The sequence below is a fragment of the Hylaeus volcanicus genome, chromosome 5, assembly GCF_026283585.1.
Source record: "Hylaeus volcanicus isolate JK05 chromosome 5, UHH_iyHylVolc1.0_haploid, whole genome shotgun sequence".
In the NCBI taxonomy this organism is placed as follows: Eukaryota; Metazoa; Arthropoda; class Insecta; order Hymenoptera; family Colletidae; genus Hylaeus; species Hylaeus volcanicus.
In genome coordinates this window covers 22,522,376-22,544,920 of record NC_071980.1, presented here as the reverse complement: position 1 = coordinate 22,544,920, position 22,545 = coordinate 22,522,376, and the positions used below count along the sequence as shown (strand labels likewise).

At 32.0% G+C, this 22,545-nt stretch overlaps 1 protein-coding gene across 4 annotated transcripts in view; it reads right to left on the bottom strand.

Moving 5' to 3' along the window:
- LOC128877365 (unconventional myosin-Va) overlaps positions 1–22,545 on the bottom strand; it is a 56,643-nt gene that overhangs the window by 17,933 nt on the left and 16,165 nt on the right. For 3 of the 4 annotated variants that reach the window (XM_054124610.1, XM_054124613.1, XM_054124611.1), the window contains exons 2-5: positions 8,924–9,009; positions 7,426–7,850; positions 5,766–6,066; positions 656–973 (exon numbers count right to left, since the gene is read on the bottom strand). In XM_054124610.1, coding sequence (XP_053980585.1) covers positions 656–973; positions 5,766–6,066; positions 7,426–7,850; positions 8,924–8,986 — 1,107 coding nt within the window. In that variant the 5' untranslated portion in view covers positions 8,987–9,009. The remainder of the gene's footprint in view (positions 1–655; positions 974–5,765; positions 6,067–7,425; positions 7,851–8,923; positions 9,010–22,545) is intronic. The other variant, XM_054124612.1, reaches the window with a different exon arrangement.

Here is a 22,545-nt window from a genome sequence, read left to right as displayed (position 1 = left end):
ATAATTTGTAAGACCTGTGTAATTTGTAGAACTTGTATAGATTTTAATTTTAATTTCGATAACTTGTACAATCTGTTTACACTTGTTTAGTTTCTGAAACTAACATAATTTTTATAACTTGTATAGTTTGTGTGAGTTCTATAATTTGTACATATAATTGAAGGAAGCAGACAAGATTCTTTGGTATATCTAGAGACACTTTGGAGAGACTTTGAAAATTTTAATTATACTTAGTAGCAGTATGCACGAGTAAATGTCAGCCTAAGCTGACATAAGTAGTGTAGAAAGTCATCCCCTAAGTTGTAAACTTTTTCTATTAGGGGGACCAGAAAGTAATGTTTTTTCTACGAATGTCGATACTTGTTTACCATTTATCAGTTCATCGTATACCAATTGATTTTTATCGATCAGGTATTGAAAATTTGCACACTAGATAGCAAAAGGTTGTCGATAAAGAGGGCGATTACATAATTGATTAAAAACAAAAACATGTTATAAATTTATTTATTTGAATTTAATATAAAAGAAACGACATTACTTACTAGTCCCCCTAATAAATAGAGTGGTAGCTAAAGTGTTAAGTAGATAGCATTGCAATATGTTCACGACGAATATCGGAACAAATTTTGACCAGAAATAAAGAACTTATATTTACGTGAATGTAGCTGGCTTCGGTGTCCTTTTCGTTGCTCGAATTCTGAGTTTCGGCGCTCCGTATATCAATATTCCCTATGTGCATTATGGCCGCTAAAATACGAAGCATATCGTCTTGCTGTTTGGACGTGAATCCGAGCATGGTGAGCGCGTTTATTGTCTCCTCGAAACACGCCAAGTCCTCGACGCCGTCTATCACCGGATTATTTCCTTGTTTCAGGTAGTGAAAATCATTCTGGTGGCTCAAATGTAAATGAGGAAACCGCGCAGCGGCTGCACACATTTGGTAAAAGACGTGGTAGTTTCTTTCCTCGTTTGCCTAGATAATAGTACAGTTTAAACGTTTCGTTTCTCACGATTACGTGATAATTAACACTCGCACGGTCGTCGACGAAACACACACGTGTACCTTGGGTCTCCCTAGAGTTACACTTTATGATTTCAATACTTATAAAGATAAGTACGTAGTTCAACCCCTCGCCCATACTTTTTCAACTCTCATCCGTGGTCACAATTTCAAACCAAATGCGAATATTCTGAGCGAGACTCGTAATCTTATTTTCAGGCCACATGTAAATACCATGAAAGAGCTCGTGGTGTCGAGATTCGACATAACAGCTAATAGAGGTAGCTAATAATAGCTAGAGTTTAAACATACTTAACAGCAGAGAAACCAAAGAAAGAACTCGGTTACAACCGTAGTTCAGTACTTACCATTGAGTTGCGAAAGTCGATACGAATTTTCTATAATCTAAGTTACAAAGCGAGCGTTCGGTGTTGCTAATAATTTGTCCTTCATTTTGTTTTGTTTTTTTCTTTTTCTAATACAATTTAATTATGAGAATCTGACATATCGTTCAATAGAAGAAGCATATTGCAAAGAACATTATATATAAAGAAAAAGAAACAAAAGTACTGTTGAAAAATGTTCAACACGTAAATAGTATTGCGTTAAACAAATAAGCGCAGAACTACTTCATAGATTACCGCAAAAATGTTACTCTTTTCAATTCTGTGAGCATGTATTCCTATCAATCACTTTTTATTGTTTGGTGTCCGTCGTTATGGTTTGCATTTTATCAGACTAGATGGTGCAGCAAGGAATTAATAGTCTTGAACGTTTAATTTAATTACAGGTTTTAAGGGCAGTGAATATTTTTATTTTATTTATTTAATTTAATGTAATTTAATGTAATTTAATGTAATTTAATCTAATTTAATTTATCGTACTGTGTACAATTGAGATGTTGATTGGCGAGTCTGACCAGTTATGGTATAATCTCCTAGATTATACGATAGAACTAGGAGTATAAGGAGATAAACTACATTTCATCAAACCTGCTAGTCCAATCTCATCTCTGTCTAGTGCATGTCGTATTCTGACATATATGGACTCATTTTATTAACGGGTCGACACAAAAACAGTGAAGAAATTATGTATAAAGAAACAACCTATACTTTATTCCCAATATCGTTAGATCATCTGTCTGTAGATTTCTTCATTTTAATCAGGAAAGTAAATTCAAGTTAGTTAAGAAAAACTACTTTTCTATTTCTTTAGATCCTTTTCAAGTATTTTCCTTCGTAGAATGTGTGATAAACATTATATTTAGGAAAAAATATGTATGGTGATTAAATTGAATTTGAAACTTTTTTTTTATATTGTAACTTGAGTTTACTTTTCTAATAAAAAAGAGAGAAAAACCTAAAAGGAAACAATGGAGAATATTCCAATCAACTGTACTTTACTTGACCTTGTTCTCAAGTTATAGCCTTATTTGCTCTGCAGCAATGTGCACTTGTTTATCTTCGCCGGAAGTGCTTAAACTGCCTTCAAATCAAATATGCATTTGCAAATGTCCTATTATAGACTTTATCAATGTTCCAAAATCCAAGTATTTAGTCTAATTTGTTAGGAGCTTTTTTTGCGCCAGTAGTTCTTAATCTTTATTATACCTTGGTCACCCCCTTTGTCATATATCAGTATGTTATTCCTCACACAATCGAAGAAAATTACTACTACAAATAGAATTTTTTTTTTACACATAAAAATGTGTAATATTTTTCCTTATTTGTAATGTATCTTTGGTATTTAATAAAAAAATTAATTAATTAAGAACAAACTATAATTTTATTGATCGTGAATAAGCAGGCTTCGCTCGCAGGCTTCGCTCGCCTTATATCGGTGAGTCAGGACCGTCGTCATGCGTTCTGTACAATCGTCGCCACGTGCTTGAATAATAACCATCAAATTCTCGTAACTTCGTTAAAATTCGCCCCACATTGACGAATAGAAAACCAATTTAAAGCTTAATGTTTCTACTTCTCGATACTTTGATCTTTTCTTATTTAAGTTAGTATTTGAGGGGTAAACTCTGCTCTAAAGAGAGATTTTTTATAGATAGCAGTTTTCATTAAAAATTAACAACAAAATATACAATTATAGATTGAATTAATTGTTAAATAATTCAATTTAGATATACATAATGTTTGCTCAATACCAAATTAACAAAAGTCGAATAATTGAAGATACAAAAACGGGAAATTAATGATTAAAATTTAAACAGTGGACAATTGTCTCCGTTTTGTTGAGTTGCAGTATAAATGAAACATTAAAAATGAAGAATTACTTATCTGGAACATGTTAATGTGATACAAAAACCGATAGCGCGTGGCACCGATTAGGCGAATCCCGTAGCGACGGCCCTGACTGACCGAAACATAGCGAGCAATGGCTGTGCAGCGGCAAAACACCGTTCATGCGTTCCGAGTTGACGTTTTGTCAAACCGTATGGATTAGAAACCGTTCCAACATTTGCCGCGGGTGGTTTTCTCTTCAGAAATGTTTGCAGAATCCGATAACGTAGTGTAAAATCGACCTAGGTGAATAACTCTTCATTAAAATACAAAAGTATTTCGTAAAAAATTCACGCATCATCACCTTTTCGAACTTCGGTGTTCATTTACAGGCATTCAAAGGAGCAGATAATTTTAAAGGAATATGTCATTATATTCAGAAAACACTCCTCTATCGTTTAAGACTAAGTAGAACTTTCTAACGTTCGTAGTTTTCAAGTAGTACTACGTTTTCTCTAAAAATCGACCGTTTTTACAAAATCTCGTATTTCTCGAAAACTAAGGGCGATGGAGCAATTTCACTTTCAGATTCGTATTTAGGACGAGGAACCCTATAAGAATCACCTAGTGGATATCGCGGAAAAAAAATCGCGTTGGACAGTGTAATTTACATTTTACAGAACAACATATCTTGTCGAATTATATAATTATACATGTATAATTTCAATCTCGTTCACTCCTAGTTAACGCAAAAATTTTTCTCAAGGGGAAGTACTTTATCACGGATAATGATATGACGTGAAACAGTATGTTTTCTTCATTACTTTGTGTCTCTAATTCATCATTGTAGTTTTTCACTTGCTAGAATACACATTTTCTTATGCATTTTCCACAATTTTAAAGTTACCCACTTTTTTTTATACTAAAATAGTACAAATTTATTACTATAATATTGCAACCCATGTAAAATATGTATACTATGTATGTTAGCCTTTGACTGACCTTCCGAGAAGGTGTTTTTATATAATAATGGCGTAACGTACAGAGGCATTTCAATAACAACATTAAAAATTATTTACATTATATAGGATATTTAATAAATGTGTACAAGGATCAACAATTTTTCTCTGACTTACAAACTAAAATATCCTGTGCATTATACTGGAAGGTGTCACTGAGCTTCATTGTGACATGCACTTTGATACTCAAGTAATTTCGAACACGCTTTGCGATATTCTATTCTTGTACATTTAGTAATATTGAATCGATAAACATTAAATTGCCCATATACGTTAAATTATGATTTTATAAAAATAGCTTTTCAGATGGTCATTCAAAGATCAATATATGTATTATCAGTGGTTCAATTTTCTTTTAATGTTTATGATAATACTGCAACAGAAGTGCGTCATACTATTTAAAAAAAAAAAAGGAAAAGCATGATAACTTTGCAATCTCGAAAAATGTCAACTTCATACAAAAATTTTCTTTAACATATTATTCGCTTCTTTTTTGACATTTTCTCGTTACGAAATAACAGTGCTATTTTTGCTTTCAGCCTTATTGAAATACACTACTATCTAAACTTTTGATAGCATTTTTCATTTTTGTAAAAACAAAACACACATATATACTATTTGTGTGTTATATTTAGTATTCAAATGATTTACTGATGCTGACGAGAATTTCATGATAAACGCAAAAGTGTACATAAATGTATAAAATAGTCTCGGTTAAACAATCTAATTTGATATATTAATTAGTATAATTTCAATCAATTATTGTTTAAAAGGGGTAAGAATTTTAAACAAAAATATAATTTTTGATAATATGTTATTAATTAAATAAGTTCTGTGAGGTGCAATTAATAAATTCTGATATTTCATTGAATCAATAACATATATAAAGTTTGTTTCATACTATTATATTTATTCTAGTCTATGCAAGCCTAGTGAACATTTTCGACTCTTTCTATTAGATATCCTACAACTACCTACTTATCTGTAATATTAACAATTTGAGGTAATATACATACAAAAAGGCATACAATTGCTCCATAAGAAAAAATCAAGCACATTCTTTTAGAGATGGTTAATAGAGTTTCACTAGCTTCGATGGTTATCCAAGAGTTAACTGGGCAGTTCTGTATGCTTATAAAAACATGTGACATACGTCGAAATAATAATACACAAACAGGTGTGTGTATTATAATCGACCATTTATTCCTTAATAATAAATACTAACCTCAATTATTAATCTTATAGGTATGTAGCAAAAGAGGACCTAATAAGAATGATCGAAAAATTGCCTAAGACCATAAATAGAATATCGATTCAATTTTAACAAAGGTTTAAACTTTCTATCAACAAATGAAAATGTGATAGAGTAGTGAAATACTGTATTTGATTCATGGGATAAATAACACGTATACTAAAAACCTCAATGGAGAAACTTAGGGGACAATATAACAAACTAAACCTGTTTCATGAGTTTTAACCACCGTGCGAGCGTTGAAATTGTATAGATTGGCATACCTGGAAAACAACCCTCGACTTTTCGAGAAGATATGTCCTCATACTGGCCCCGGTTATGTGATAATGTTTATTAAATTGAATTTCGATAAACTTTCCGAACCTTGAGGAATTATCGTTTCTCGTTGTCTTCGCATTGCCGATCGCCTCCATGATCGGTAAAGAGGCGAGGACTTTCTTTTCGACTTGAGTTTCCGTTGTGGAACCGCCGACAGTTGCAAAATATCGCATCGTATATTTTGCGGATACCGTTTTTCCTGCCCCAGACTCCCCGGAGACGATGATGGATTGATCGTGACCCTCCCTACGTTTGCGTTACAACAATGTATAATTATTTACGTTAAAGTTTCACTCACTAGCAGAGAGGAACAAAAATATTAATTTATCTAAAAAGTTCGACCGAATAAATTTTGCTTAATATCATTGAATAATGATTACAATATAAACTACAAAATGGAATTATGTTTCATATCGTGCCAAAAAGACTACAATCTGGATTATAAAATAAAATTCTCCTTGATATTATTGAATAATAATTAATATTTAAACTGCACTGTTCAGTAATTATTACGATTTGAATCATTAAATAAAATTATGTTTGATATTGTCTAATATTGATTACAATTCTAAATTATAAAGTGAAATTATATTTCATATGGTTCAATAATAATTAAACTTGGATTATAAACTGAAGTGTTGTTTAACATCGTTAAATAATAATTACAGTATAAACTATGAAATGGAATTATGCTTCATATTGTTTAGTAATGGTTACAGATACAATTTTGAAATAAAATTATGAATAATTTTCTATATAGTATGTTTTATTCATTATTTATTAATCAAATCAAATTTTGCCCATTTCTGCTCATAAGAAACATCTACGATGTGTACCCTTCTGATTTTTACGAAACAATTCTTTGTGCAGTTACCGAACATAAGGGATACTTACTAATTTTTGTTGGCTGTGACTACTAAAATTTAAGGAACTACCCTTCATCATAAAACGACTCCCTAATAAAGCTATTTTGAAAACTATTATAGATACAAGGAAGTTTCTTAAACAAATATTTAACTATATTTGATGAAAGATAATATATAAACATAAAGAAAGAAAGTAACAAAAAATTCTTCAGATCCTTGAAATGACGATATAAAAACTACTCTTAATTTGAATTGATATTGTAGACACATTGATAACACTACTTTACAGCCAAAATGTACATTCAATGCCACCATTTTTTTCTTATGTATTTTGGCCTACTAAACTCGAAAATCGCAAGAAAAAATTTTTCTATGGATAAGTTTTTTTTATATGAATTTTTGAATTTTTTTTCGATTTTTTTCTGACATACGTTCACATTTTAGGCCATATCTCGAGTTAGAAACATCCGATTGAGTCGCGCAAGACGTCATTTTAAAGGTAATCGAATTTCAAACATTATTTTCCAATCGGTTCCATAGTTTAACTGTTACGAGCCAATATATACGAGAAACTTTGATTTTTTTCTAAAATAGAACACGAATATTTCTTCCATCGCCATGGAAAAATAGAAATTGTCAAATTGTGTCCAGTTTCTTATTGTTTACGTATAGATTGCACTTTTACGTAGAAAACAAGCTTTTGTTGAAGAAAATCTATGGTAGAAAGAAACAGCCGAACCTTTCCAATTTCGTGTACGCCTCCTCTGCGACGGCGAATATATGAGGCTCCAGATCGCCCATCGCCTGACCTCTGTACGCCCAGATCGTGTCATTTCCGTAAATGGGTAACTCATTGTACGGATTGAAGGCGACCAAAACGATGCCGCAGTACGTATAAATGCAATGTCGTTGAAACCGTATCTGGAGGTTGTAGAGGACGGCTGGTTCGTGGAGGAACGACAAAGACGTCAAATTGTTCTCCCCTATCAGTATGTCGGGATTCCTCAGGGGCGGAAGGTCGACGTCCGATTTTATTTCCAACGTCTTGATCTGATTCAAGTCGTCCGTACGGACCTTCAACTTCGGCTGGTTTAGCTTGTAATCCTCCAGGAGCACCGCGCCCTCCCAAACCTTCTCGGGATGTGGTATCCATACTCGACCACCCTGGAAAACACAGGTCCTTTGTCAAAAATCGTATCATAACATTAATTATAAATAGACAGCAGGTTTTATGCACTTGCGACGTATCTTACTCTGGGAATCAAATGCAAGATGCGTGGAAAATATGTTTTGTGAAGTAGTATTCCAATAAATAAACTGCGGATGATTATACGTTTATGGCAAATGAAAATATGGGAAAGTCTATGACAATGTCTATAAATGCAAAAGTATTAGGTTGTCCAAAAAAGTTCGTGCCAATTTCTAAGAAACATTCAAAAACACGTTTGAATTTTAATATATATATGCCATTTTGTTCCACAACCTTTCCACCTTCTAAGGGATGTATGCATGTTATTTGTTTTCAACCATTCCAATGTAAACAGACGTATACCTCCTACCAAAAATCGACATGGACTCTCCGGACAACCCAATATATAAAATATCAACGATAATATACATGTTATACCGTTTAGGAGATAGAACAAACTTTTATTTAAGCTTAAACTCTTTTTCTGAACTTGGAAAAATATAAATCTCTTTATCTGCTACTATTAACATTCAAATTCCTAACTTAATCTTTACACGTTTTAAAAAAGAGCAACATTGGTTATTATTGTACAATTACTGTTGTAACGATCGATACTAATTTGTTCTTCAGGAATGGATATTTCTGAATATGGTTAGCATATTTATGCTCGTATATGAGTGCCTAAAATCTGCAGTCTAACTATGAGTTAAGGAAGTTTCCTCGTGTTACGGATCGAAAAGTAGGCAATACGATGGGGATGAATAAGAGCACGCACTTGATAGGAATAATGATATAGCATTAATATAGCAACTTCGAAATGTCCGCTAAAGACGTTACAAACAAAAACGTCATACATAATTGAACAACAAAAGTTTCAGTACTTCGCGAGAATGCTGGATACCCGTATTTTTATTGTTTTGGCAAAGCAAACATTTTGCAGTAAAGCAGATAAAAGTATACATAATTTGTAGGTTCCAATATTAGATTAATTACACTAGCAACGGATCTTTTACTTTCTCTTTAATTTATTCTACTTTATTCTCCTAACCTCGTTTAAAATTTGTTCCGTACAAATAACGTTTCGTTCTGTTTTTCGTGTATACTTCCCCATTTTCACTCCTAAGTTGAAAGTACCTGTAAGAAATGTACAACAGACGGAAATTAAAAGATTTAAAAATATGTCGCATAAAAGATCGCATAACGACGTATGTGAAACTTAGCTTGTAAAATCTTTGCATATTGTCCTATTGAGATTGTATTATTCAACCAAATATTCGGTATGATCTAAATAAGAATTTCCGAATAGCGAATGAGAGATAATCTACTTTTGATTCGAATTTTAATGCTCTAACGATTTCAATGCAGAACTAGTCTTTCACTTTTGTTACAGTTTTATTTTTTTACAACATAGATTGCAATTAAAAAATCTGAAAAAATTCTGTTAAGTATTCCGCCTTGTCTAAAATGTCTCAGATTTTTAAAAAAAATGTTCATTTAATAATATAGAAGAAATCGAGCAAGAACATAACTAAGTCGGAATATGGACTTGAAACTTTGTACATATTGTTTTGTCGATCATTTATACGAATGATGTATCACATATCGAATTTAGGGTACATGTGATACATCTGTACACTGTCGAAATAATATCATTTTAAATATTTCGCCAAATAACATATACTATTTCAAAATTATTTGAAATAATAGTTTGAAGCAATTATGAAATTGTTCTTCAAAATTGAATCAGGTGAAATCACAACTGCACGATGATATCGAATTTGAAGGCGTTGAAGATGAAATCGCAAACAATTCTACATTTCCTATCCAAACTTGGAAAGAAATAAATGTATCGACATTTTTGCTAGATAAGAGATTATAAGAGACGTTTTTCTGAAGTGTGACACCTCTTCGTTTCATTATTGACACTACTGGCATTGGAACGATTATTATTTTCTCTTAGAATAATAATATTAAATGGTCACAAACAAAATCTGTTAAGGATGAACTTTTTGAACAGAGTTTCGTTAAAAAAAAAGTGGCTGTAAAGTTTTCATAAAATAAATTCTTTCTGTTGCACATTATGTTATGGATTATTTCTGTTATCAAATTTAGAATAAAAAATAACGAAATAATTCGTTATTAGAAATACTTATTATTTCAAATGAATTGATATACTTATTTTCAAATAACTATATTGAAAATAACGGTCCAAAGTTAATTATTTCAAATAGTTATTTCTTATTTTCATTTCAATTAGAACAGGTTTAATATCTGACACTCTTATCTGACTATAACCCATCTTTCTACGTCAAATTAAGCGATTTAAAGTGGTTGGAAAAAATATATTCCTACGGTTGTTAAATTCTAGTGGACAATGTATCAATAAAAGGAGATGTTTAAATTATCCACATTCTTCTATGTATATTAAATAGTTTCTTTCGCGCGCCTCTTTGGATTACAAGCTGCCCCTCTTTAGGGATTGCATCTTCTACTTTGGAAAAGACTGCCTTAAGGGGTTATGTACAGTAGTCTTATCCTGTATGACACCAATTTTTCCAAGCACAGAAGACCCGAGCCACCCTTGCAGCCAGTTTTATTTATTCAGCACGAGCGACTCGTTGGTTGCAGGCGACAGCGATCTTTCTTGCTGTATCGAGTTCGACTAGCTACTGAAAATTAACATTTTTATGGTCGTCGTAATGTCTTTATAAAAGTATTATTAATGGAAAAGCCTACCCAGGATAGTTCGAAAAAGGGAGTATATTTATGAATTTTTTGTGAACAAACGGAAAATTTTCTGATAATAAGTTTAAGGGTATTCGAAAGAACGTTTGTTAGTGCATGTGTCGCAACTTTTGTATTTAAAAATACCTTAAATTAACGAAGTTTTGGCTTTATCATTTTCAAACATGAGTATCCTATGTTTGTCCGATATTGAAAACACAAGCATTTTTGAATCACATATTTAATTATCTAAGTGCTATCGAGAGGTTTTTTTTTAAAGCCTAGTTTTTTTTATACATGAGAAATGAGCGTTCTTCAAGACTAGAATGTGTTCGAAACGTTGCCATTTTGCGCAAAATTATTTTTTTTTAAAAGACCTCTCTACAACTTATACTTAAACCTTGGGATTATTCTGCGATACTAATAAATATTGTATATAAAAAGATTTGTAACAATGCTTCTTCGTTTTCGAGAAAAAAAAAATAAAACAGATTACGAGATATTTAATTGATATATTAAATATGCAAAAAAGTAACAAAGGTTTCACTAGCTGTGGTTGCTAAGGCGCAGGTTACTGGGGTAACGATTTTTTAACTCGTGTTCAATCCCGGACCAAGGAAGAAATTTTTCTCGTTTAATCATAGAGTTTTTTTTTGGTTGAACTTGCTGGAAAAGGATACAAAAAAACCACAAAAGTGCGAAAAAAGGGAAATATGTTACACGAATACGGGTGAACAGTTAAAAAGTGTCCTACAACAATTTTCCAAGTTTATTGTATGCCATTTGTTCCACGGGATGAGATCTCTGTGTTTTAACAATTTTAAATGCCTCGGTGGATCAGTTTTTTGTATATCGAACAGTTTTAGTTTTTCGAAGATCATTTTGAATTTGCTAACACGTACGAAATCGTCTACTTTGAATTTGAGTAATAATAAGACGAAAAAAAATTTGACGGTCAGGGGATTGAATATGAGACAAAAAAGCATACGTCCCACTAACTTGCGCTTTAGCCGCCGCTAATATTTATGTTCGTGTTAGTGTGTGTAGTGTTTATGTGTTTATGTAGTGTTAGTTAAACACTTGGGTTATCAGCTGTGTAAACTATTTTATTTTTTTTTTCTCTAAAACGAAGAAACGTTGGTACAAATCTTTTTGCACACAATACTTATTTTTGCTGTAGAATAACCCAAAAAAAATTGTATCAAAGTCCGTGACATCAGGTCCGTAAGGTCTCCTTGTTAGATAATACGTTATTAAAAAATGATTGATTTTTTGCTTTCGAATGATCCAATGTCAAGTTACGGCGAAAAGGACAAATTTCCCGTGGTTATATCAATAAAAAGAATCATCCAAAATAAACAAAAAACAATGTATCTACTATTATGTTTAAAAACGTTAACCATTATTACACAACTACTTGTTATGTGAAATAAAAATTTTTAACAAAAACTGTTTTTTTCTTACGATCATACGATAACAGCTCCTTCATATAATTATTTCAACGTGTCCACTTACTTATAGCACTCATCTGGTTCGTCACTAATAACCACGTAAGTGATGGAACATTAAACTCATATTTAAAAAAAAGTTTCACGCGTCGAACAAGCCCCCAGGTCTGTGATCATGGTTTCACGCACGAAGCACGTATTTCAACTACTCAAGCGAGCTCGTACGAGTTAATTACTTAGCATCTAATTCTCCTTCTTCTGAAAAGATGACCCGCTTTTCCTTTTTTGCGAGTGGTGCTACGTATGAAAATGAGGTCGGCAATACGGCCATATCGATTTCTACGCTGAGTGCGCCAAATCGGGATTGGTTATCGTGTTAACTGTTATTACTTCTTAACCGCAAACAGGAAAACGCGTCGCTCCGCGAGCACGACCACAGTGTTCAAATCCAGGGAGCAATAAATCGAAAATCGTTAGTCTGCGAGTAATTTTCACCTAGTGAAATGCGTACAGTGAGTGGCACATCGAATTTTACGCTTCACGGTTCAACAGATATTTCTTTATAAGAAATGAGAAAATCACAACTGAATGAAAGTAAAGTCGAGGGACATACTTGTCAATGTTGTAGATCTTTAATTATCTCTGTTCGGGTAAGGGAATTTTCGGGTAATAAAATATCTTTTCTTGATGTTGATCCTAATATATATGTCGTTCATTTTGAAAGTGGCTTAAGTCACTTTGTTTTTAAATCGAGATATTTGATGATGACTTATGCCACTTTTAAAATAAACGATTCATATGTGTTTCAAAAGTAAAATGTAAATATTGATAATAAATATCACAAATACTAAATTTAAATATACTTTGGTTAAAGGTTTAAGGATTCTAAATCTGTCCAGCTGCTGAATCATACAATTTTGCTAACAGATTTAATTCTATAGGTAAAGTTATATTCTTCTTATACCTCGCACCATATCAGCCCTGATTCTAAACCCTCAAATGTTAAATGCTTTATCACGTACTAATTGTCTAAGTTTAAAATCTATAAAAAAAGTGTATTAAATGATGGGGGGAGTCCGAATAACAGAGAGTTCTACTAATAGAGAATTTGGATAATTGGGATTTGGATAATCGAGATTCTACTATCTTTAATTTCTAAGAACAATGTAGCAAAAAACAAACTTTTGAATTAAGTGTAGAACTTAGTTGTTGATGAAAATTGTGTCAATTAAATAAGGTATATTCTTTGCAAAAGAAATACTAGAAATTCTTTATTTCGAAAAATTGATAATTTTCGTTTTTTCTTTTTTGTTATATATTAATCAGTCGTATCAAAAGCAGTGTTTATATTATTCCTGAAAAGTTTCACATGTTTTGAGACATTTTTATGGGCAATTTGATAAATTAAGTAATTACGCGTTCAAAACAGAAAATTATATATATAGATTAATTATGATTTTGCATGTACAAGAACGCTGTTTAGAGACAGTGAAAGTGATCCATAAACTTTTTAGCTGACTTCTTGTGTAGTGTACTCTATAACAAACTCTTTTCTTTATTTCATTTTATTGTGTAATATACTTTCGCTAACTTCGCTTAAATCTTTTCGTTCTTATAATGACAAATAGTCCGCTGTTTTAGTTTGACACCACTTTATTACATTTTTTCTATTTTCTGATAAATTAAGACGCAGTATAAATAGAGCTTACCCGATTTAATTATATGTATACAACTTCTTCTAGATATTATCAACTCTTTAAGATATTTTAAACGAACTTGATCACGTAAAATGCATAAGAAAAGGAAAAATGAACTATCATGTATATTGAGTTTTAAATGAAGTGTAATGTCTTATTATAAATATAACTTAGATTATTCTATCATTGGAATAAAATACACAATAGACTCTAAAGCTGTAAAGTGTACGATGGCTTAGTTGCCACGACTATCTTTAAAGAGTTACACAAACAGAAATCAGAGATTCGCTAATTGTTGTAATGTCACTGACGTGTACAGTTTTTACCGATATTTAATAAAAAGTGTCGCAAGCCGATCTTTAGTAACTGAAATTATTATTTCAAAAGCATTTAATATCGAATATGGTTGTCTCACGAAATTTGATACAGGGTGCGTCACATAACTTGACCACCAAAAATAGTCAAATGGTTATAAAATGTCAACAAAATAATTTCTTACCTTCGGATGTAAGACATTTACTTTCAGCTGACATACATAATAATGAAAGTGTAAGTAGTGGTAGCGAAAGTGAAGAATAAACACGCGTAATAGTTTTATTATTATCGTTATCATTATCATCATTATTATCTTAAAATAATTTTACTTTTGTCGCTCTAATTGGTCATTTCATCATTTCGTTTCATACATTACATTCATCTAGTTGTACACTCTGATAGATACGAATGTTACTAATTAATAAATCGTTTAACTACTTTCTTATATTCCATATATAATTAAAAGAAGAAGAAGTAAACACCTACATATTGATTTTTGTCGTGCCGCGAACTACATCTTGCCCCGCGTCGCGTCGCAGCGATTCTTTGTGTGAAATGTACACGAGTGAACTGATGTTTTTCTTCGGGAAACAAAGGAATCGGTAACGGTATTCACGAAATTGTACATCGGCATTCCGTGCTATGATACAGACCAGGCACGAAATGACAACGTGTACTGTTACCGAGCATGACGTTCAGACAAAAGAAGGATTACGTGATCTGAACGAATATCGAGCAACGGTAAAGTTCAACGTTCCCTCGAAACTTTTTCATTCCCACACCGTTTCCTTTTTCCCTGATATCTATCCTTCGAAGAACTGGTTGGAGAGACCACTGAAGATAGGGCCATTTTTATACCGTGTAGGTACTATCTTTTAGCGGGACGACGATACGTTCGCGATAGGTGAGTTAACTACGCTCGGAACGGTGTGAAAACTAACCCTGAACTCTCACGATCCAATCTTGCGTGTCAACTGTTACGCAAGAAACTGGTTGAAGGACACCAAGAACAAAATATAAAAAGACAAACAAGATAATACTCGTATTACTAGCTTCACCGTTGTTATATATATTTTTATACTGGATGCTTCGTTTAAATCAGAATGGTTTCAATATATTATGAGGGGATGAAGATGAAAAAAATGTTTTTGCAAAATAATATATATTATACAGGATGTTTCATTTAGATTAGAATGGTTAAATATATTATGAGGGGATGAAGATGAAAAAAATGTTTTTGCAAAATAATATATATTATACAGCATGTTTCGTTTAGATTAGAATGGTTAAATATATTGTGAGGGGATGAAGATGGAAACAAATGTTTTTGCAAAAGTTATTTCGTACAAAGGGACAAATTATTTGACTAAATAGTTTTTTTTGTAAGTGAAGTAGTGAGAGAGATTTCACAAACAAATTAATTTTATTAAGTGAAATTTTATATATCCTTGTACATAATAAGATAGCATTTGTTTAACCAAATTTTTCGACTGATCATATTTGGTTATTTATTGTAATATAATGCCTTGAAGTGGAGGTTAACTTTACTGACTACAAATTCCCATTTTAAGGCTTTATATTACTATACATCCCGTATGATAAGTCGCTGAATTCGTCTAAATAAATGCTCTTTTATTATATATTATAAATGTACACACGAGTATACTTGTAACCGGTCAGCAAAGTGTTAATACGTTTCTTGGTGAACTCCAATCGGTCTCTCTGGTTTTAGAAACAAGTAGTTTTAGTAAACGGTAGTTAATTATCTTGCTGCTAATGTTTACGATTGCGTTTAGAGAGTCGTGGAATTCAGCGGTCTAGCTTTTCACTTGATTTCGCGATTTACCGATTCGAGGTGCCGTTGTAAATGTTCTATATTCCTTAAATCGTTTTATAATTTTCGTAATAATAGAATGATTCACGCCAAACACTTTTGCAATGCCAATTTTTCTGTGACCACTTTAAATATTTCAATTATTCTATCTTTCTCGGTTTTAGGTAAATATTAACTTCTTACCATAATTATCGCAGCTTATAACACTCGCAATCAGTAATGTCCAAAAGGCAACTAAATGTTCCCGAAAATGTTTGTATACATTGCGTACTTGACTTAATGCAAAAAATCTCGATGTCTCCTTCCTTAAGTCTCGAATATTTTGATTTCTATTTATTACCTTGGTGTAAGTAATGCCTGTGCAAATATTTATTTGAAAAATTCATAGAGTGTGGATATTTACTTTGTTATATAAGTTACATTTTTTTAATGTACCGTAGTATGTAAAATAATTGTGTATATAATATTAGCAAACCAAAATGTTATAGTAACTATTATACTTTGTTTATAGTAATTATTATACTGTATAAGCTGTAAATGTTAAGTTAAGCCACGTTATTGCGTGTAGTTTACAGAAACTGTGCGTTTAACAAAGTGTTAATACATGTAACACTGTGGAAACTGGCTCACGCGATTGAAATTTACCAAACTATGAATTTATAGAATTAAACAATTTTACATCTCTGAAACTGGATGCACTAGTTCTCATTTCAAACGTTCACTACGAAAACCATTTCACGACCGTTGAGAAATGCTCACTAATGCCACGTTACGCTCACCGTAATTGTTTTTATTTTTGCGTCTCGAGGTTAGTCGATCGCTGACTTTGCAACATCAAGTTACACAATTACGAGTTACCAGTGAACGCATCTCAAGAAATTAGGTAATTTTTAAACGTGTTACAACGATTGTCCTTTGCACGTCATTTGAGATAACTGTCATTAAATTCATATAAAATATTTAATACTTAACAGTAAACCTACCACAGTTGGTCGAATGACCATTTCCAAAGCATTTCCATTTTCCACTTCCATTTTGTGTAGTTTCTTATATAAAATATATAAATGATATACAATTGTTTGATGTATTATTCAATCATATTTTAAAAGTACCTTGGAACAATTTATTTTCTATTACAGTCAGCCTGTGTAATCTTGAATAACCTTTAACTATAGGTCATTATATTTGTCTTGAAACGCTCTATCAGAATATGTATAAGAAAATATATCATTCTATTTAAAAAACCAGAGTCGACCCTCATATTTCCTCTACGCTTCCACCGATAAAAATGTTATTGGCACCACGTTACGTGCTCCTTGAAATCAAACAATTCTTGTTCGACATTTTTTTTCCAATCGTTAAAAGTAAGCGAATTATTCAGATGGCCTGTTTTAAATGCCTCACCCTATTTTTCCATTTAATAAAATTTATTTGTTTCTCAAATCTTCCTCGCTACTTTACTTACAATAAAATTATTTACACCATATAAATTGTCCATTTAAACCAAATAACTTTTGATAAAACATTTTCGTCAGCTTCATACCTCATGACGTATTTCATTGTTCCATTTTAAAAGAAGCATCCTCCATATTACAAACTACATACGAGACGAAGCGATAATCTCCTCATTTTTTAAAATCGGTTAGAAATATTGCTCGCATCGCTATAATTTAAACGCCTCTTTAGCCAGTGTTAAGTTTATCTCAAACGGCGAATGTGATTGCGGAGCAGACTTTCAAGATTTGAACCATACTGTTTGGCAGTGGCCGGAATACAAGATCAGCGTGAAGTTTTGTTCCATATGCTCCTCAGTGACGAATATCGTCCTCCGTATTGTATCAGCACATTTTTTAGTGAACCGGATATTAAAGGGTTAAAAATTATTTATAGTTTTCTCAAAGACTGTAATATAAGAATTTGATGTAACTAAATTGTATTTATCGCAACTATTGTATGCTGTGTAAGCCATTTATGGTTTGAAGCAATAAAATAAATAAATAATAAATATTGTTCGTACGTGATTTACAGCTCGTCTTTCGATGTTACAGTTTGTTCGTTGAAGCACACCGCAGAAACAGAGTTCCCATGCTTTCTACGTTACATACCAAATAACGATTACGCTCCCGCGTCTTGTGCACGGACCGGCATAGAAAAAGTAGAATCCTGCCGGGTTCCCACGCAGCTTGCTAATTGAAAGGGTGTCCACGACGAGACAGTGAACTGCTCACGGTTGAGTTTACACGCGACAATCGACTAGCCCAAAGATGAGAATGCCTAACTTTCCCCTTTTTTCATGAATTAATTAATGCTTCCAGTTTTCCCACGACACCCGTGGATTGCGTCACCTGCAATTAGCCACGCAAATTTCCAGATTTCATTGATGAATACTCCGTTACACCGCTGGTCAACAGCGGTGTCGACAAGTATGAACTTCATGCTGCGTGAACCTTCATTTTCCTGACTGCGACTAACCCCTTAAAGTCGCATTCCTCGTACTTCGAAGTCGTACTGGAGAAATATCACGGAAGCTTCGGCGCCTGTGTAAATGCAGTCCGCTCACATGTTGTGTCTGAGCTTTGCCAACCGTCTACCGATCTACGGCTTCTGTCGCGTTCCACCCACTGCTCGTTTCAATCTTCAAACTACGCAACTTTTTACCGCACGCCCCGAGGCATTCAAACTTCGATACAGTGCGTTATGCCAGGAATAAATCAAATTTAAGAGCGTACAGAGGGACTTAAAGGATTTACCTACTTTCCGCCTGGTATCGAATAACAATTAGACGTCGGTCGAAGGCTACGGTAAAATATAATAGATCTACCTCGGTGATTAAACGACTCGTTAGCGACCAATACTAACCACAAATTCTGTACAAATGAATTACAGTACGTAACACGTGGAATATATGCGTAACAAAAGATCTATTCTCTTCGATTTGGTCTTCACAAAAATAAATACAGGGTGTCTAAAAAATGTTATAACACCTTGAAGCCTCAGACAACATTTTCCATTAGGAAAAAGTTGTTTCAAATCAACTCCCGAACCACCACTTTCAAGGTGTTACAACATTTTTGGGACACCCTGTATATTGAATTAGAAATAATAAAGCCTAAAATTTGATTGATCGAACGCAACTAAAACAATATTTTCGTCGTCGATACTTATTACGAGCGTTTTAAATACAGTTTTCTTCACAGATAACTGTTACGAGTAGACTGCGGTTGTATTCGTAAATTTTTCTCTCTTTATTTTGCAACTCTTTTTGCTATTAGCTTATTCTGTATTATTTAAGGTTTGGTCTTATCAGAATCAAATACATTACATTAGTAATTTTTCTCAGTTACTTCAAAAATTTGTATTAAAAAAATTAATAACATAAACGTGTATGATATTTAAATTGAAGATGGTAGTCATGACGAGTAAAGAAAATCCTTGAAAAAATATTTTAACGTTTTGATTACAAGTAACTAATACGAGAAGTTCTTTCGTTGTCGATAATTATTATCGATGAGAAAATTTTATTTGGAAGTCTCATAATTGTTACCGAGAAGGAAAATTCTATTTTAGTCGTTCATAATAATTACGTATGAAAAAGGTTTATTACGGCTGCTCGTATCAGTTATTCATATGAGAAATTGTATATAATTTTATAGAATTGTAATAGTCTACTATATTGTTTTGGATTTGCTCAGAACAATTTTTCGAATTTATAGTAAAATAGTGTTTTTGTTGCTTTGAAAGGAAAGCATAGTACCTGTTAATCGTAGCGATGAAACATAAATAACAAAGCCTAGAATTTGATTAATCGAATGCAACTAAAACAATATTTTCGTCGTCGATACTTATTTTAGCGTTTTAAATACAGTTTTCTTCGCAAATAACTGTTAGGAGTAGCCTGCGGTTGTTTAAAATAATATATAAAATATCAACAATAAAGTACATGTTATACCGTTTGGAAGATGAGAGAGTTGAATTTCAATTGTTTTTCTGTATCTATAAAAATATGTACTTGCGTAAACATCCGCGATCTAATTATGAAGAATCGAAATAAATTTTCCAAATCGATAATGATTATCGACGAGACAAATCTTTTGGTTACTGATAATCGTTACTTGTAACCAACAGCATTTCGGTCGAAAAAGTGATAATTATTAAAATAATTATTCATTCAATCACGTATCGAATATTATCGATAGATTTGTATCTTGTACAATCAACTCAAGGAAAGGTTAACTGCAATTTCAACTCGACAGAAATGCCACTTGAAATTCGACGATTAATCGTTCTGACGAACTTGAAGTTAAATTATGGCATCTATGTGAAAGTAGGAAGAGGATGAAACCTGCAATCTTATCAACGGTTGCGAGGCCACTTGGGAATGAATCATACCGTCACAGATTCCTCCCAATGAAATATAAATTGATACGGTACTCGGGCGTGCGATACGATTTCTCGAAAACCAGAAGCGCGAGTTGTCTACTCCAATAGTGTACTTCAAATATTTCTGTTTGTTCGTTTATATTTGTTCTAACCGTTTACGAACTTTAGTTGCCATATCAAATAAAACAAAAAACACAAAATATAAGTATACTTCGGTATGTTAATATGTAATTTTTGAAGCTTTTGGAGTTTTTTATGTTTTGTGATTTAAATGAATACTTTAATACTATTACACATATACTTCCCCAAGAATAAAAGCTAGCTTCACATCTAGGAAATATTTTTAATTATTTTATTTCATGTTATTAGAATATAATATCAAAATTTCTATCAACCTTGACTCCTAGACTCATACAAACTGTTTCAGGTTATATTAAGAAAAAAATAATTTAAAAATGCTATTTTTATTAATAATTATAAACTTAATTATTCATTATTTATATAATTATTATATCGAATAAGTTTGTTATTTCTTGTAGAAATATTTCTTGTATTATATCGAGAATTGAAAGTCTTAGATAGACTTATTTAAATATAAATAATAAAGAATGCAATGGTGGTTTCAGGTCGCCATAGAACATAGGTTTGAATTAAAGAAAAATTCAATATATATAAAATGTTAGTGAGTTTAAGTGAATCATAATGTCGAAACAATAAATTATTATAATAAATAGGTTTAAAATTTGTTTGTGTCTAACTTTGCACTATGAAATCCTTGTAAATGTTAGTAAATAGCAAAGGACTGTCTACAACTTATGTGTAAATGAATTAAAATACATAATACGTGTAATACATATATGTGTATCAACAGATTTATTCTCTCCGACTTGGTCTTCGCAAAAGCAAATATATTATATTAGTATTTTTTCTCTCTTTACCCTGAACTTCTTTTTATTATTAATAAACTGCGAATTTGATGTAGTCACGATACAAGCGAATATGACACATATAGACTCAGCATACTTAAAAGACATACATCCATGTAAGAAGAAATGTTAATACAAGTATATTATTTAATAGAATATATTCTACATGCATTATATTTATTTTTCGTACGTATTTCATATTTGTGTACGCCATAAGTGCATAAAATCCACAGCCTATATTACCCTATTCTGGATTATTTAACTCTTGGCCTAAAAAGTACCATAATACAAGTAACCCAATCGTCTTCTTTTGTTAGATTCTAATAAGTAGAAAATTTTAATAAAAAGATTTCCGTTTATTGCTCCGAAGGTCAAAGTTTTCCTATAATCGAAATTGTTGCACAATGTGTTTCTTTCATCGTTGAAAGAGAACGCGGTTTAACACGGTGCTGGTTCGTTTACTCATGTCACTTTATGTAACATTTGCATCCATTGTCGTCGAACTTTAAGCACGTAACATTCATCAATATTTGCTTTGACTTCATTCGCGCTTGAAAATTACAGCCGATACGTGACACATTTTTTCAGAAGAAAAATTGTAACACGAAGTGCAATTGTCCTTTTCTAGGTATTAAATACGAAACCAACAATTTACGCTCACCTTATAGCGATGTATTACACGACTCATACACGTAACGATTTATTAGGAGTGATTAACTGCCATTATTAGGATTTATTACCACGGTGAGTTGTATTACAGGTATCCATAAATAATGTCGTTCCTTTTTTTCCAAAATATAAAAACCTTGACATCTACTGACAATAATTTAACTTGGTGTAACATAATTTGGAGTGGACCTTTAATTATTACTAGAGTGCGGATTTTATGTGCTTATGAAATAAAGTAATATAATAACTACTTGCTGGATATAAACAAAAGATATGTGCACTTATGTAAAATGACATAACAATATTATATTAATTGTAGAATATATTCAACATGCATGTGAATATTTTTAGAAAGCTTTCTATATTACTGTACGTCATAAATGGATAAAATTTGCAGTCAAATTATTACAATAAATGTACCTTTTTCATCGATACATAAACATTTTATTGAAAATGTTATTCTTACATATTAACTGAATGTTACTTGAGTTGGTACGGATTGATATGAAAATAGCATTGATTCATTTGAATATCACCATTTTATGAGGAGGATTTTTAACAATCTATCTTCTTGCACTTATTTCTTGAAATAAAAATTTATTGATGCAAACTGTTCCTTGATAATGGAAGGCTACCGTCACTCGTCTATGAAATATGATCAAAGTCAGAACAACTAG